The sequence below is a fragment of the Polyodon spathula genome, chromosome 49, assembly GCF_017654505.1.
Source record: "Polyodon spathula isolate WHYD16114869_AA chromosome 49, ASM1765450v1, whole genome shotgun sequence".
NCBI classification, from domain to species: Eukaryota; Metazoa; Chordata; class Actinopteri; order Acipenseriformes; family Polyodontidae; genus Polyodon; species Polyodon spathula.
Window position 1 is genome coordinate 2,613,330 of NC_054582.1, and position 17,998 is coordinate 2,631,327.

The following is a 17,998-nucleotide window of genomic DNA, read 5'->3' on the forward strand; positions in this document are numbered from 1 at the left end:
TTTAGTATCCAGTCCAGCGAGCTGTGTACTAGTCCCACATGCCTTAATATTTCTAAAACAGATGCATATAATAATTAATACACGACACGCACAAACCATGAACCTGACTCACTTTGCCTTTTCTCCAGAGTGTACAGTTTGCAGACATTGCAAAACAATTATAAAACACACAATATAGTGCGCCCAGCACCTGTGACTAACAGTGTATGCTAAAAACATGCCTCTTCAGAAACGCGTATTACTAACTGTTTGATTGAGTCGCAGAGCGCACACTGGTACTCTATAAAACAAATGATGTTATTGAACATTTATACTTATAAGTTACAACACCAGAAAAGAAGGCTGGTATACTTTAGCTAATACCAGTGTAATTGAGTGGGCCTTCACACTTGTGTTTGGCCGGACTGTTTACTGCGCGTACAGGTTTTGTTTCCGGGGGGGCATCATTGTTAGTGACGCTGACAGAGGTGGAAGCAGCATGGAGTGCGTTTGGTAAAGTTTTGGATACACATGGATTGCAAATAAGCGCTCGGTTTAATTTTGAGCTCATATCAAGCCAGATCAAAATACACACAATTTAAGTCATACTAGATGAAAAAGATCGGATCATCATATCACAATTCAGTGACGCTGATTTTGTTTAAAGTTACTAAGTCTGAGCAAATCGATGCATTATTTAGTTACAATACTTAACTAGCAAAAAACGGTGTACTCCAGAGACAGGTCAGTCAAATATTGTAGGAGGTTGTGCATTTCCTTTAGAGTCGCTTTTTTAAGATACCGTAGCCTGTGCGTTGTTTATTTTCTGATACAAACCTTCTCCGTCAAGGCTGCTTGTGCGGTAGTGGAAACAGTAGAATAAATCATGTCTCAAGTGGCGGGTACGGCGCCTGACAGCACCCCCGTGGAAGGAACAAAACACAACAACCAGAAAACGAAAAATAATAAGAAAAAGCAGTTCAGGACAGCTGCAGAGAAAGGAGCAACCAGGAATGTTGCTGTGCTTCCACCAAAGGCTTCTCAGCAGTTTTCAGCTAACTGGAAGGTGCTGCAAGAGGTAGGAATACATCAATAATAATAATCTAATGGAATATATATAATGCAGTTCTTTACATAGCACATCGTGCCATTTGGTGGCTACTGTATAATTGCAATAAGGATATTGGGTTGAATTGTCATCATAATACATGTAACAGTAATATGTAATCTGCAACAGTAATATGTAAATGTCTGTTAGCCTTTCTAAGAATGCCAGTTTGCATCCACATTGAGCTGCTAAACCTTGTTAGAAAGGACATGCATGTTTATCTGTATGCTGTTTTAACTTCTGACCTGTTCATGTTTCTTTAGTTGTTGAACCAGAACAAGGCGACCACGACTACAGCCCAGGAAAATGGAACCACTGCTTTGAAACACAATTCCAAGAAGAAAGAAAAAAAACTGCAGATTCAATCTCAAGGAATCCCAACGAAAGATCAAGTTGTGAAGGTCACAAAGGTGCATGCCAGCAAGCAAACCAAAGGAGACTCCGTACAGCCCCGCACCTCCGCTGAGAAGAGTGGTGGAAAGACTGGGGAGCAGAAAAAGGGCAGAGTCAACAAGAAGAGGACACATGGACAAATAACTGCAGAGGGAAACAATCTGAAAAATAAAAAGAGGAAGACCAAAGAGGTTGTGGAACACAAACCAACTGAGTAAGTACACAGACATGTAGAACCATATTATTTTATTGTGTAATATACCGCAGACGGTATGAATTTGACAAACGTTAGCAAATTTATTAATAAAAAAGTTCAATTTTGGCCACACTGAAAAAACAACAAGTTTTCATCAATCTCTGCCTTGTTAAAATGTGTCAGTGTAATTTTTCGACTGCGAGTTTCTTGTTAGCCCTACGGAATGTGTTATGGCTGCGTTCCCCTTCAAGTAGGTCTGTCCTCTTTGTTAAACCACAGGGCGGATATCTGGTTTGATGATGTGGATCCGGATGACATCGAGGCAGCAGTCGGAACTGAAGCTGCAGATATTGCCAGGAAGAGGGTGGGGGTGAAACAAAGCAAGTCACAGGAGCTGGAGAAATCACTGGTGAAGGACCATGGGTTTGAAGGGTGAGTTTAAAGTGTACTACTGATATACAGACCAGTGGTGTAGATATGTGTATCTTTGGATCGGATTGTCCTGGGTTTTCTTTCATTCTTAGTATGTACTAATGGGCCGTCTAACTGAGAACTGCAGGTACATGCAATCTGCTTTTAATAGGAGTTTTCTTCATAATCTGAAATAAAAACTGGTACCGAGTTCAAATCAAGTGTTTCTCCTTGATTGCAATGGAATGGTATGTCTCTGGTGATTGAACTAATGAAGCGTTCTCATTTTAGTCTGACCAAAGCTGTAGCCATGGACTGTGAAATGGTGGGGGTTGGGCAGAGTGGTGAAGACAGCATTGTGGCTCGAGTCTCCATTGTAAATCATTTTGGAAAATGTATTTATGATAAATACGTTAAGCCTACAGAGAAAGTAACTGATTACAGAACTGCTGTCAGTGGCATCAGACCACAAGACTTCAAAAAAGGTTAGTGGCTGGATGTTTTCTTAATGGCAATAGTTATTTTGTGAAGTTTGTTTAGCTGCAGGGGGTGGGGAGGCAGTCTGCAGACTATTAGGGAAAACTATTCACCTACTTACAATTTCTAACGTTATTTTGTTTTATTCCCCCTCTCCAGGAATAAATTTCAAGGTAGTTCAGAGAGAGGTGGCTGATATCATACAAGGAAGGATTTTGGTTGGCCATGCCGTACATAATGATCTTAAGGTAAGCTGCTGGTCTTCTATGTTTAAATGTTGTTTTAGTTATGGTGCGAGGGCACTGCATTACTATACTATCTCTGTACATTTATATTTAGACTCCATCTAAATAAATAAATATTGCTAATCTCAGGTGCTTTGCTTAAGTAAAAATATGTACCACATATTATAATCAGAAGTTGCATTTCCTTTGTTATTCACCCATTTCATAATCTACCGTGATATTCAATCAACTGCTTTACGTGATCAGAATTATACACATGATCACATGAAGAAGTTTTCACAGGGTTTTTTTTTTTCTTTATACGTTTTCATTATTTCTGTTTGTTGCAGATTTTGTTTCTGGATCACCCCAAAAGAAAAATTAGGGACACACAAAAATATAAACCATTCAAAGCAATAGTACAGGTAAGATGCATATTGTATTAGAAAATATGAACATTTCTATTGAAGAAAGGAACATTTGAAGTTTTGTTATGCTGAGACATGTCAGCTGAGCCGCTTTTGGCAGCTGAGTTTCTTCTGATCTGTGCATCTTTTTTGTTGTTATATTTGTCAACAGTGTGGACGCCCATCACTTAAACTTCTCTCTAAGAAGATTCTGAATGTTAAAGTCCAGGAAGGTGAACACAGTTCTGTAAGTACTGTTTATTTTCTTTTTTTTTGTATAACCTTATGAACATTTACCAGCCTCTGTGGCCAATTGGTATTTGTCAGTGATATTTGTATGCTTGAAATGTCCTTCAAACTAGTGTACTAAGAACTCAATTGGTACTGTACTATATCCTTAAGAATTCACAACACTGTGATGACAAACCAGAATACTATTAAAGGGTTCCCATACAATGGAGTACAGTAAATTAAGCATTCTTTCTTCCTACCATTAGTGATAGTATGTGTTTTTATTTTAGTTGTTTTTGGCTGTAGATACTTTGGATAGACCATTTTCAAACCTTTATTTGTTTGGTTTATTTTTTGCCAGGTTCAAGATGCCCAAGCCACAATGAAGTTGTACACTTCAGTGAAAAAACGTTGGGAAGCAGAGCTAAAAGCCAGACATAAAGTGAATAATGTGGCAGAAAAGGAGGGCAAAAAGGGCAAAGGGAAACGGCCTACCGACCACTAATAAATACATTTACAACTGTTGCTGCAAACCCACGTTCCCAATGGAAGGGAACTGTCTTGAGCTGAAGAAATCGCATGGTCTTCATGTACTTCTGGTTATGTGCTTGTAGAACAGACAATTGCCAGCAAGAACACAGCGCAAGCCATATATTCTGTAACAGATATTTTCACACAAACTGTAGAATATTGGTTTATTTTACTCCCCCTTATGTTGTCTGTTGAGCTAAAAGCTCTGGGAAATCGTTAAATATGGTTTAACTGAACTGAGACCAATGGAATGTGTTGTGTTTAAAACATGGTTCACCATAGCCACTGTATGGACAGCATACTGCTTCTTCATAAAAAGTTTAACCCTACCATTAAAAAAAAAAAAAACTGAAACAAATGTTATTTATGTAAGGAGGAGAGTGATCAAATGGTTTGCTTTTTATTCACTGCTTGATAGACCAAAAAGAGAGCTTTGTTAAAATTGTTTTAAAATAGTTTACCATGCATCGTTAACAGAGAGTGAATTCCCACATCCTCATCCAGGTCCCTTGTTTATTATTGCTCATAATATTCTGGAGTATTCTCGTTTGTGCTGTCCCGTGGAATGTTATGGTATACAAGAGACAAACGGATTCCAAACATCCCCATGAAATTCTTAACTAAGAACATTTCTTTTTTAGAAAGACCAGGGGATAAGATAAGCTGGAGCATGGGTCTTATGTCTCTGAAAAGTACCCCAGCAACATCATTTCATATTCTTTTTTACAGATGCCAATTCTGTCAGTTTTGCATTTTTGAAAGAGCAGATTTAGCCATCACAACAATTTCCTGGAAGAAAAAAAAACAATAAAGTCCTTATTTTCATGCATTTTGAATGAGTAAAATGGTCTTTATCAGCATTGTATTGTTCTTTGAGACTCCTACACTTTTCTCTGTACGGGAAGAACACATAATGGAGTAGTGATGGCCTTAAATAATCTCCCCTTCTTATTTTTTCACTGGATCATATTTTTTAATCTGCCTTGCCTTCATTCAAATCCAACCACAGAATGACTGGGTGAAGTACCCGTGAGGAAGGTGGTAAACCCACTCTAATCCTTTTTCCTGGAATAACTACAGTACTCCATGAGTGTTCAGAGAGTTGCATCTATTGCCAAACTAGCAGAAACCTTGAAGAAAAAACAAGCATTAACAAATACTGTTTTACCTCATTAGATGCAAACTTAATTTGTATCTGCTTAATCATCTCCTTGAAAGATATTAACTCTGGCACCACTTCATCTGAAACAGAAATTGCAGTCAGCTTTTAGTGCTAAATTATTTGGTAATTCCAATTTTTTTTATGAGTATTAACTTTTAATTGTTCGTGCATTTTTTACACACCTAATTAAGGGAGAGAAATGCTGGAGTAAGCAAAAGAAATGAATATATGCAACAAACAAAAAAAAAGTATAAATATATAGGAAAACCTACCATACTGCACCATCTCAAAAAACAGAGAACAGATATTCTCCACCACCTCTGTATCATCAGTGTGATAACAATAGACCTCTGCAACCACTTGTAACCCACTGGTTCCAGCAGGGGGCAGGAGCACTCTGAATGCTGCCAATTCTAAGGGAAAGAGGAAAATAACTGATTTAGCAGGCAATCCTTAAAATTGCAGAACAGAAATCACAGCTGGTTTGCAAGTAAAGTAGTTAATTATTGTCATCCTTCTGACAGCAGTCATAACACATTACAGAAATATGGCCAAACCAACTTGCTGACAACACTAGGACTGGGGCTCCTGAGTGGCGCACCCAGTAAAGGTGCTCCAGGCTGCAACACTGAGCTCCCAGGGGGCGGCACACAATTGGCTGAGCGTTGTCCAGGGGGGAGGGTGGCTGGGCGCCTGTGGCCTTGCCTGTAAGCTGCCCAGAGCTGCGTTGTCCTCCGACACTGTAGCTCTGGGTTGGCTGCTTGGCAGGCCTGCAGAGTGAAAACAAGCGATCAGCTGACAGCACACGCTTCGGAGGACAGCGTGTGTTCGAGTCAGTGCAGGGGTGGTAGCGGGGAACTGAGCCTAAAAATACAATTGGACATTTCAAATTGGGAGAAAACAAACAGTAAAATCAATTGGCAACTACTAAATAAAAAATAAAAAATAGTAATGCACTAGACTTGCATGCATAATTAGATGTTTGATTTGTATAATATTGGTACCCAATGAGTCCTATTTAATTGTATAAGTAGCAGCAGTATTTAGACACACTGGTGGATTAGATCAATTGAACAGACACCACCTCCTTAGAAAAAACTAGATGCACCTGAAATTCTCACAAGACTTGCCAGGGCTAAACAGGCTTTTTTCACCACGCCCAGCCTGTCTCTGTGGGTCTTGAGAGCATCCAATAACAGAAGAGCTGCTGCTTCACAATGCTCCTTTGTTAAAGTGCCTTTAAAAACAAACACGTGACTGTGTTACTGTACATCACCAGCAGCTTGCAAAAGTTCTCTCCCCTAATTCATTATCAAAAAAACTTACAGAAATGAATTTAAAACATTGACTTCTAATTTTACAATTGACCTCCGCTGAATATAGAAACTTAAAAAAAACCTTTCCTTATTTATAAACTCTATCTGATAAATCACAATTCTGTTTGCTATAATACTACTTCTGTTTTCTGGCTATTCTAAGTACATCAAAGGTTGTAAGCTATTTTAAGTTCTTGTTCTTTGGACAAAAGGGACTTATTCTCAGAAACAATAACTATGTTCTTTCACTGAAATAAGCTTCAGCTTACTATTAAACTCAAATTTATCTTTAACTAGTCAGTTATTTCTTACTGTTTATTTGTTCCTAAGCCCTGTACATCTCACGTTTTTGGTTTTGGTTTGTAACTAGTTCTGTAAAAGAAAGTTAAGAAAAACTCATTGTCTCACCTTGCAAAGTCAATGACCAGAGTGCAGAGCAAACAGACTCCATCAGCACCTCATCATGGAGGTAAACTTCTCCTGCGTTGCACACAGTCAACAGGGCGCCCTCTGCTGATGCTATTCTAGCACAGTGTCCTGGAAGTGCACAGAGTGGCATTTTAGTTGAATGTTTTACATGTTCATTAAAATAAAGTTCTAATGTAACAATAGCTTGTGTGATACATACCTGTATTAAGAGAAGTCTTTAGGGACATCTCACAGAGTCCTGTTACTGGTAATGCTAAACAATTACATTTACTTCTCATTTAAATGCATAACTATAAGTTGCTACTGGACAGAGATCTCTATAATAATGATCTTACCATTCAACACTAAGCTCCAGAGAGCTCCACAGCAGGACATGCAGATATCCCTGTTGTCTATGAACGTCCTCATTGCTTTCAACAGCTCCTGGATACCACCTGCCTTGCCGATCTTACCTGCTGACACTTCTGAAAACCACATAGATAAAAGCAGGTTCAGCTTTACCATTTTCACAATGGAAATACCAACTGTACTTAATCCCATTATTGTAGAGTGCATGTAGGGTGCTTGCATCTACTGTTTTAAGTTGAAAGATTCTATATCATATTGCTATAATGGAAGCATTGCTTCTGTTAAACACAGCCTTCTATTACCCACCGTTCCCTGAGAGAATCATGAGAACATTTAAAGCGAGTGAGAGCAGCTCCTGGTTGGTGGAATGGGTTCTGACAGCATCCAGCACAGCGCTGATGACCTTGTCACTGGACATCCACTCCTCCTCCATACTGTGCTCCAGAACTGCAAACAAACAGGGCCGAGCCAGAGTCATTACACTTTCCATTACTGTACACAAGACTTAAAACCAGCTTTATGAGTTTTCATAACAAGCCTAGAAAACCTCAAGCTCACACCTGCTAAACAAGTTAAAATATGCTAAGTGAAAATATAATTCCACCAAGTGGAGTTCAGACAGATGCTTTTGATAAAAATAAAAAATGATTTACCACAAGTATGGTGTAACAGACCCCTGTTAGCAGTGTTCTCAGACTACCTTAGGTAACTGTAGACATGCGAGGTTCTTGGGGAATGGGAGGAAGAACAGAGAAGGACTACAGGGCAGAGTAAGGTAGAGCCATCAAATCAATACCTGCCACAAAGAGACGCTGCAGGATCCTGCAGGCCGTCAGCTGCACTTCCACACAGTTCACATTGCTCTTCATTGTTGAGGTAACGGCTTCCAGGACATCTGAGATCAAGGAAAACACTGTGCAGTACAAGAAACAATATTGTTAGGGGATGAGTCATTTATACTCACACATTTCATTTTAAACTTTCGTCTGCTAACCACCTGTTTATATGTTTCCTATAAGCTCCTTTTGATTCCAGGTGCTTATTTCTTATATCACTCCCTCAGAATCTTTTATTTGGATTAAAATTCAGTAAATCCAACAGAATAATTGTTCTTCATTCTGCAATGCTAACTGCCAAGACTGGTGCAACGCTTTGGAAACCTGTAGGGGTTTCCAAAGACTTTTTAAAGCCACAGAATAAAGCCATATATATATATATATATATATATATAGATATATATATATATATATATATATATCTATTATATATATAAAAAGACACTCACTGTCTTGATCTGCTTTTAGCAGGTCATTCATAGCCGAGATCTGTGCTTCCTCTATATCGTTGTATTTCTTCATGAATTCTAAAAAAAGGAATGGGGAAAATGCAAGTCATTTAAATCAAAAATTGCATTAAAAATGTATTCAAATCCTGCTTTTTTTGAAAACTTCAATGAGGGTTCCCTTACCTAGCACCTGCTCAATTCCAGCCTCACAGAGAGCTCCTGTTACCCCAGGTAGCAATTTCTTTTTCAGCCCTGATAGTGGAGAGTCACACAAAGTCAGGCAGTCCTTAACATAAGGGACACTGACCAGCTCTCTGCATAATAAAAACAACACAACAAACATCTAAAATAAACACATTGTGTCACAATTCCTTGAGGACCGCAGAGAGGCAGGCTTGGTTTAGCATCTTTTCAAACACTTCACTCACAGTGTGGTAGCTCTGTGGTGTGGGTTTCTCTGTAACATCCACTTCAGTAAAGAACACAGGGCAGGGGGTCTATCTAGAGTCTGAAGGAAAGTCTCCAAGTGCTCAGAAGCCTGCCTGATCTTCTGCAGCAGTGACAGAGCAGCCTTTTCCTGAAAAAGAGTGCACGCCGTTACATTGCTGTCAAAAGTCTCTAAAACACAGAAATATCAATTTAAACAAACAAGACAGACAACTTTTTTAGTGTTTTGTACAGAATTTGAGGTTGTCAATCACGAACTAAAATATTGTATTATAAATAAAAGCTAATTATCCGTGTTCTCCTTGGACATTTCCAAACTTTTATCAGGTATTTGTTTTCAATTCAATTGTGTTCTTATGACAGTGCTCCTTCTACAATACGTACATCCAACTTGTGACATGTCAGCATTTCCAGAAAGATACACCCCAAGGACCACACATCAGATTTTTCACTCCAGTTCCACTGCTCTAAGGTTTCTGGGGCCATCCAAATTTTTACACCTGCCAAGATAAAGCAAGGAAGACAGGTCAAGAAAACAACTATTCCAGCTGATATCTTCCTCAGTGTAACACTAAAAATCACCAAAAAGTTTGTCTACGTGGTTGCTTTGGTCAGTATATACCCTGCAAACATAAGACAGAGCTAGAGCATTTTAAAACACTGGGCAATTACTCCTGATTGCATAAGCCACCCACCCATGGTTTCAAAGGATTACCCCTAAAAATAAGTGACTGATTCAATCTAGCTGGATTGCCTAGTACTGTAACAAAATCAAGCTGTGGTTTATCCCTGTGGTGCATAGCTGGACCATTCTTTTATTTTAGGTGAAAATAACAATGATGGCTCTGCTCTTACTTTCTTTGATTCGTATCTTCAGCTTCAGTTCATCATCAGCCATGGAGTGAACCTGGAAATCAGAGACTTGGAAGGACAAATCTTGTTTCAGCAGGATGTTTGACGGCTTGAGGTTTCTGTAAAGAAGAATAAATACATTCAATCACTTTTACATAAATGCTCCAAGAAATCCTAAAAAGCTTTACTAAAACTATTGCTCCAGTGACAAGTTTAAAAAGAGCTGTACAGTACGTAACTTGCAAAACTTAATAACCCAAGGTGATTCCACTGACCTGTGTATGATGTTCTGTTTGTGAAGGTAGGCTAAAGCATCCACCATTGAACCCAGCCATCTTCTGATCGCCTGGTGAATTAAAAACAGTAAATATACAATGGTGTTTCAGAACCATCTGAAGCAAGAGTCCAGTTTTTTAATGTGGTTCACCCATTCAAAATGTGCTGGGTCAAGGTTATGAGATAAAATGGGGCTTTTGATGAATGTGTGTGAAGAAAAGATACAGTACGTCACATATAACAATGTGTGATAGAAATATGCATAAATTGCAGAACTAATGAGATCTAATACATTCAGAGTTCAAAATAAATCCATTTACAGCCTTTTTATTCTGAAGGCTGCAACACTGAATAACTGAATCATTTTCTTATCTTGTAGGAAAACAATAAACAAAGCTTTTTGAAGGCATGTTTTATGTTTATAATATGCAAATTTACAGTGATTTTGGTGGAACTGTAGGATTCTTTTATATAAAATCAACTCAGGGTTGATGCTCAACCATCTTCAGTTTTCTTGAATTTCTGGAAAGCAAACCAAATGAGAAAAATGTTCTAATTAGGATTAGTGTAAATCAGTCTTTAGGTTTACAGCTGCAGATATAACCTTTTCGTCTATGTGTTTCCTTCTGTCCCTATGTGCTTTGATCGTCGCAGACAGATTCCTCATGTAAGAGCACTCCATCACCAGACACAGGGCAATAGAGGATATCTAAATGGGAAAAAAAAAAGATATGCTTACAAGACAGGCAACTCTGACTCACAATGGTAGCTGGCTGGAAAGTACCTAGTATTAAAGTTGTTATTTCTGGTTTGGTAACATTATTTGGGGTGTTTTTCCTTTCAGAAGCAAGTGTGCTGTTAATGATTTAGAGTAAAGATCTTTGAGAATCTAGTCCAGGTTTTCAAGGTGAGATAGGCGATGTTGCTTCAGAATGGGTTAACGTTTAAGAATAACAGTATGAATAAATACGATTATAGTACTTTAAAAAAAAAAAAAAGCCATATTTATTCTGATCTTCTCTGGGTTTTAAATTTCTAAGCACAGTAAATGAGTAAAATCATTGTTACTGTATAAATAATCCCAATCTGGTGACTATACAACTTTCTCCCCATACCTTTCTGTCCCACATGATGAAAATCTCCTTGTAACCTGTGACATGTGGATGATGCATCTCCAAAAGGCAACGAGCCTGCAGACACAAATTTAACAAGTGAAAGAGGTTTTACTTTTTACAGGACAGTTCACACTACAACAGGGGTTAAGTAAATTGGCCCAAAGACCAGAAGAGTCCATAAACTGCAGTTCCAGAATTGTACTAATTAATCAGGCTTCCACTGCTGTTTACTTTACATCTGCCCCAGCAGTTGAAAATGGAGCTTGGCTGTCTTTTATTAGTTGTCTATTATTTAATTAATTGTGTTTCATATTATCACTCTTCTGCATTTAACATAGCATCCATCCTAGCCCAATGAGCTCATGTTGACAGAAGAGGTCGGTAACCATTACTGTACAGAAAGTGTGCTATTATGAAGATCTATTTCTAAGCACAGATAACCACAATCACAGATTGTCTTACCTCTTTTAATGCTTTGTTAGCCTCCCCCTCATCAAGAAATTCAACCTGCAGGAGATATTGAATGCATTAGAAATATGTCAAAAGGGAGTAGCCCAACTGGTCAAGCAAGGTAACAATGAAAGAGGGGAAAGATTGCTTATGTTTGTGCTGTCTGGGCACTTGGTATCACCTACCCTTTTCATTGTGTAATCCCTGCCATCCCTTCTGTTCTTTACAAATAAAATATTTCCATATACTCCTGGATCCATCTTATACAAAATCTATTACGGAAACAAAGGGAGAAAAAGTGAATTAAGCCAATGACAATGCGACTGTGGCACAAAGAAGCAATTGTGTTGGAAATAATTGAGATGCAACAATTTAGAATGTGACGGGTATCTATCCAGTAATTCAAGTGACGTTATAAAGGTCTTTAAATTTATGACGCAAGCACAGTACAATATATATTATTTAGGTCTTATATAATAATAAATGGTGTAGAAACCTTATCTTCATTATGTACTGATATGACAAGTTTAATTTACAGAAAATGTGTATAATTTTTTGCTTTCTACAATATATTAGCAATATCCAAAACCAACATAATTTTGCAGTTTCAAATTTTTCAATTCACATTTTATTATAAAAAAAATAATAATACCAAAAGTTACAAAAACATGAGGCTTCCGTGGATCTGTTTTTGCAATATAGTAAACACTGTTTACCTCGTATTTTTCCATGTTTAAAGTTTCTTTAAAATTAAAACAAAATACAGTAAATTCAAATCTCTCCGTCGCCGAGTTTGTCTTTATTGTGTTGCTTGGATACCTAATAATGCAAAACACAAGCGCACAGACCAATCTGTTTGTGCGCATGCTCACACGTTCTTATTCAAGTCTAACAAGAGCGCGACTATACTGCTGCACTGTCAAAATACCCTAAAGTGAAAATGGGTTACGCGTTAGGGGTGTCTTTGCAATAAAGAAGGAGACTTCCCAGCAATGAAAACGGATACGATTCTTGGATGTTGCGGATATAAAAAAAAAACCACTGTCACACTGTGTTGCAAGCGCTGCAACCATTGCACAACAAATGGCTTGCAGACATTTTTTGACAATTGCTGAGCGGCAGAATTGAGTGCTGTCACAAGGCGACGGTGAAGGGATGAAACTATCTCGCCCATTTGCTGGGAATTGTCACCAATATTTAAAAATGTATTTTAAATAAAACCAAACCCTATTGATCCTTGGTAATGTCACTTTTATAAATCTTGGAATGTCTCCAGTCAGGTGTGTCTTAATGTGTGCAGAAAATGGTTTTACAGTATATTTCCTTCACTATTTTCAAAAACAGCAGCCAAGCTGCAGTCAGCATTTCATCCTTGGTGAGCAGACGACCAGGTAAAAACAGAACTGAACCCACTGTACCCAATGTGTTGCCCATTACTGGAATTACCGCAAGATTTTTTTAGTGCCCGTTTATATGCACACTTAACACAAATGAAAAGTACCACTATACATAGCGTTAAATGTAACACAATTGGTCCTACTGTCAAAATGTTTTACCTTTGATTCATATTTTCTCTAGACTGTTTACAAACACTATCTTGGTTAAACATATAGCTGATACATGTATGTTGTCTTTTTTTTTTTTTTTTTATGAACGTTTGTCTATGCGTGCTATTTTGGAATTTCCCGCGTTTTTTCCCCCAGTTGGGTTGCTGCATTACACGCTACAACCTACTTAAAACTTTCCACCTCTAAACAATCCCCAACACCAGCCAACAAAAGCTGCTTGTTTTTATATCCTGGTCGAGGAATTCACTGGCTATCAATTACATGGTTTATCCCTCGACTGCTTTCTGCACGGAGTTTAACCTATGCCTGTCCGACAGCTAATTTGTCAATAAATGATTATCTGTCAACCATGCATTCTAACGAGCTATTTGTTTGGCAGAGACGAAACGCAAAGCTCGAACCTGACAACCTACATTAAAACTATAACACTAAAACACGCATAAATAAGAACAGTAATATTAAATATAAACACACAGGGGCGGAGGGTACCCCCTCACAGGGGCCTATAACAGAGCTGCCGACAGAGAGGGAAGCTCGGGTGTCGTCATTAGTACAGCCCCCCCATAGAGTACCGTTTTAAAAGGCAATTAATGTTCATAACGCTTCTTTCAAAAGTCACACTTCCCTGATTTCCAGACCAAGATAAAAAAAAAAAAAGTCAAACTGGTAACTGGTCAAGCATTGCAACCAAGAGAAGTGAAAAAGAAAACCATCCCAGGAGCTTCCCCGCTCCCGTTTAAAACCACAGTCCTTCTCTCGTTCCAACAACCCCAATAGCTGTCTCCACTGCCAGTTTCAACCCCTTGAAACAGGTTCTCAGTCCTTTTATCCCCTGTGCAATATTTCCTTATTGGCTCGCATCCTGCACGAGGATAATAACATCACTTGTCCTCAGCTGGGGTTTGTTAAACTGTATACAGACACAGACAGCACTGGGGTATGAATGAACGCGCTGGTCCACAGGTTTATTGAAAAATAAAAGGTTTAAACAGACAGGAAACATAACATTTATACAAATCAAAAGGCACGATGGCCAAAACAAACAGACTAACAAACAGACACAGAACACAACAAGCATCCTGCTGGCCTAAACTAGCAATTTAGCCCTATCCAGGCTGTAAACAATAATAACAAAGTATTGTCTTTTCATACAGTAAACCATACATTTTAAATAATAATACAACAAATACAAATATAACATAACACAAAATAGAAAATACGTCCAGGGGCTGGCAGTATCCCATCACAACCTCGTAGCAATGGTGCAACTGGTATAGCACTCAAGGAGGATGATGCCTTCAGACTGCTGAGTGCTAATCAGTTGGGAAACGAAGCTTGCAACATATTCATTGAAATCAGCTACACAGCAAAACAGCGATTATGTTTGATCCCATCAAGAAAATGAGGTTACCTACATTTGCTAATATTAACCAACCAATGAAGTACAAAACAGGGAACGAGAAGACAAAGTTGATCAATGCTGATGGGGAGGTCTTCAGCAGATTGTTGATTGCTGCCAGCAAAAGAAAGATTCCTCGACCCTCACATGAGCTGTCCGCTGTTCCCCTCTCACTACTCTCACCTCATGTGTTCTCACATGAGCTGTCCCTTTTTGACAAAAATTTGTGACACCCTTCCAAAAACGATAAGGTATAGATAAAATCTTTTTGGTAAAAAAAACTGACATATAATCTGAGGAACATTATGAACATTCTTCAGCTGTTTGATATGAGTACAACTGTTTTTATCTAAAAAAAAAAAAAGTCCCTTTGCACTGACTTGAAAACATGTTAAATATTTAATTAGGAAAACAACTTGAGTTACAGAACAGTCTGTGAAGTAATCAGGCAGGTGTGGCCATACCTTCAGCAGAACAGGGCTTGTTAGTCATGGAAGTGAAATAATAAAATAAGCATTTACACAGCAAGATTTTATTTTAACAACTAAAAAACAAACATATGCCAACATTGGCGCAGTTTCCCAACCACTAAAAAAACAACATTGCACCAATATTGGCTTGACCTACAGCACTTGAATATAACATCGGCACAAAAAACAGAGAAGGGGTAGAGGTGGATAGGACAGGGGGTAGAAGAAGAGAAAAGGAGATGAAGAAGTGGTTCGAGAAGGGGAGGGGGTGATGGTATGGAAAGGATCAGCTTCTGGAGAAAATCAGGTCCTGCTGGAGGCCAGCTTTGTGAGTAGGAGGCAAGGGGGAGAGGTGGAGAGAGTGAGGAGAGAAGGACTGGGATAGCAGAGAAAGTCATCGTGGATAGAGTGGACAAACTAGCAGTTAGGAAGCAGAAGAGGCAGGGTGAGGTTGTAGACAGTCTTTAAAAAAAAAAAAAACAGCACAACTTGTGTAAAGACCTCACGGACCATCTGTTTATATCACCTGGACTTAAAGACCACCTGTCAGTAAAGAACACACTTTCATGAAAAGGTTAATTCCAGTTCCCAGCTGTAAAATTCTCATGTTGCAAGATACCTGACTTTTACTTTTAGTATGTCTGGTTCGTGATTGACTATGCTTACGGGAAACTCTGGGGTTGTGATGCAATTACTCGCAAAGCAGGATGGAGAAGTAAACTCGTGTTGAGTTTATAACAGCTTGGACAGAGATCGAAGACCCAGTCAGCCAGACAGCTGACTGGGCTCTGAGAGCATGGGAGACGCTAAAGAACCACTGATTGGAAACGGCAGGCGCTCCTCCTACGGTGCTGTAGCTGCCGAAAATGGTCCCGTAAGAACAAGGTAAAAGCACTATTTGTGAGAAGTCATTCTTTACTTCTCGGTGCTGTACAAATACTCAGAGCCAACTCAGTGTACGTTGTTGTACTTTACAAATCGTCTGTAAAAAGTCCTAAATCTATTAAATACCTAAATGTACTTTAAAACATATATTTTAGTAACACTGCTGAAGTTTTTCAAATTATTCTGTAGTGCTAGGATACATGCAGTAGATAACATTACTGGACTTAAATGTTGTTTAGTGTTTCGCAAATGATATTTAAAAAATGTAATGTAAACACGTAAATACATTATTGTATTATAATTATTTTATATAAGTTTATTTAGGCAAAATAGTTTCTTATGTAGCGTCTCGTTTAAATTACAGGTGCATTAGCAGTACAGTAGCCATATCACCAATAGTCCCAGGGAAATGATTAATGAATAAAATAAATAAATAAATAAATAAAATGAATTGACACATAAATGTCTGCTGCTTTATAGGACAGTGTAAATATTTGCGACCAAAATATTTGGCGAATCACACAGAAATTTTGGCTACCTGTTGCAATATACGAAGTAGGTATTGTCAGCGGAATTTGGTTTCGTGTCAAAAAATGTTTCTGTTTTTATCATAAGCAAAAAAGCACATAATAAAAGACTTACAAATATTTATTTCTTTACAGAATAATTACATGATTTTAGCCATACAGAGACTAAAACATACATGGACATCATCTCAAACAATGTAACAAACTGAAACAGGAACATGATTTCATGCATGAGTAGTCAAGCAGATGGGTTACTGTTTGAATGTTCCTGTTTGCACAATATCTGAAAATACAGTCTAACAAAACGACTGTAATAAAACAATCAAACACACATGCATACTGAAGTGCATGCAAAAGACTTTTCTAAGCGTTTTGGCTGATGTTTTTGTAGAAAAGTAGTGCTGTAGTGCTCTAGTGCTGCAAATTTGGGAAACTTCCGTAAAAACAAATATAGTTTGGGGAACTAGTTTCTTATGCATCTATAGTTCACATAATGATGCAATGATGAGTATTTATTGTAATGATTAATACATATCAAAATATCAGACAGACTCAAGATTTAAAAGCCTTCAATGAAATATGAATGATATATGATAACCCGTTACTTATGGTATGGTGCAGTAATTAGTGACGACAATTAGAAGAATGGAATTAGAATGATTTGTTTTATTTCCTGGTAAGGAGAAAATGTGCAGCACCTCCAATGAAGTCTGTTAGTTTTGTTATCTCTCTCCTCCCTTGCTGTTTTTAATAATAACCAGTTTCTGACTTCTTCCTTAATGGAATGAATGGCTTTCAGGAAGGAACCTTGCAGAATTCCCAGTGGAGTTTGAAATTGAAGTTGTGTGAGTTTGCACAAAGCAACAAACAAACAAATTCAAAGTGATTGCAATTCAAAACTGTGCTTATGCAAACATTATTCTAAATTGAGAGGGGTTGAGCCCAGTTCCCAGACTTTGACAGAGGGCAGACAGAAGGCTCTTGCTGTAAATTTCCAGCAGGAATTGGAGGCAGTAATTAATGAGGAAGGGTTGTTGGAGAGTCCTATATATACAGCACCATCCAGAGCCCCTATCTAATTCAAGAGTATTCAAGAGAAGTGAAATAGGGATGCCAGGATAAATCATGTGCACTAGTCAAATATGGCTTTTTTTTCCACAGCAATGCCAAGTTGTACCTGGCTGTGTTTTCGGCAGTTCTGGGGAACTTCAACTTTGGGTTCTCGATGGTCTACACATCATCTGTTATACCAGACCTGCTAAACTCCACAAACCCCAACCTAAGAATGAATAACGCTCAAGTTGCATGGTTTGGGGTAAGAAAAACATGACACAGTTAGTTTAGATTGTATCCAACTTGAAAGGGGCTGATGGAGAATGGTGCTGTAAATAATGTTTCCCTGCCTCTTTAACTATCTATTGCTTTACCCCTAAGTTTCAGTATTCATTGATTTATACATTATATCTATACATGGTAAAGTTGTTTAAATGGGCTTTATGTAGTAATTAAATG

The 17,998-nt window shown here is 38.2% G+C and overlaps 2 protein-coding genes across 2 annotated transcripts; one reads left to right on the forward strand and one right to left on the reverse strand.

Annotated features, from left to right (window-relative positions):
* The first annotated feature begins 451 nt into the window (after positions 1 to 451).
* On the forward strand, positions 452 to 4,870 carry rexo4 (REX4 homolog, 3'-5' exonuclease). The gene is made up of 8 exons (XM_041238639.1): positions 452 to 1,057; positions 1,351 to 1,694; positions 1,956 to 2,108; positions 2,379 to 2,572; positions 2,724 to 2,812; positions 3,139 to 3,213; positions 3,368 to 3,442; positions 3,788 to 4,870. Exons 1-8 carry the CDS (start codon positions 866 to 868, stop codon positions 3,929 to 3,931), a joined length of 1,266 nt encoding a protein of 421 aa, XP_041094573.1. The 5' UTR covers positions 452 to 865; the 3' UTR covers positions 3,932 to 4,870.
* LOC121306734 (serine/threonine kinase-like domain-containing protein STKLD1) lies at positions 4,655 to 12,543 on the reverse strand. The gene is made up of 19 exons (XM_041238638.1): positions 12,354 to 12,543; positions 11,823 to 11,909; positions 11,650 to 11,694; positions 11,188 to 11,262; positions 10,677 to 10,781; positions 10,072 to 10,142; positions 9,800 to 9,915; positions 9,329 to 9,444; positions 8,926 to 9,074; positions 8,681 to 8,811; positions 8,498 to 8,575; positions 8,009 to 8,125; positions 7,519 to 7,659; positions 7,200 to 7,328; positions 6,844 to 6,972; positions 6,228 to 6,356; positions 5,392 to 5,532; positions 5,126 to 5,199; positions 4,655 to 4,746 (listed from the first exon to the last, which is right to left on the reverse strand). The coding sequence occupies exons 1-19, from the start codon at positions 12,501 to 12,503 to the stop codon at positions 4,699 to 4,701; spliced, it is 2,031 nt and encodes a 676-aa protein (XP_041094572.1). The 5' UTR covers positions 12,504 to 12,543; the 3' UTR covers positions 4,655 to 4,698.
* Between the last annotated feature and the right edge of the window lie 5,455 nt (positions 12,544 to 17,998).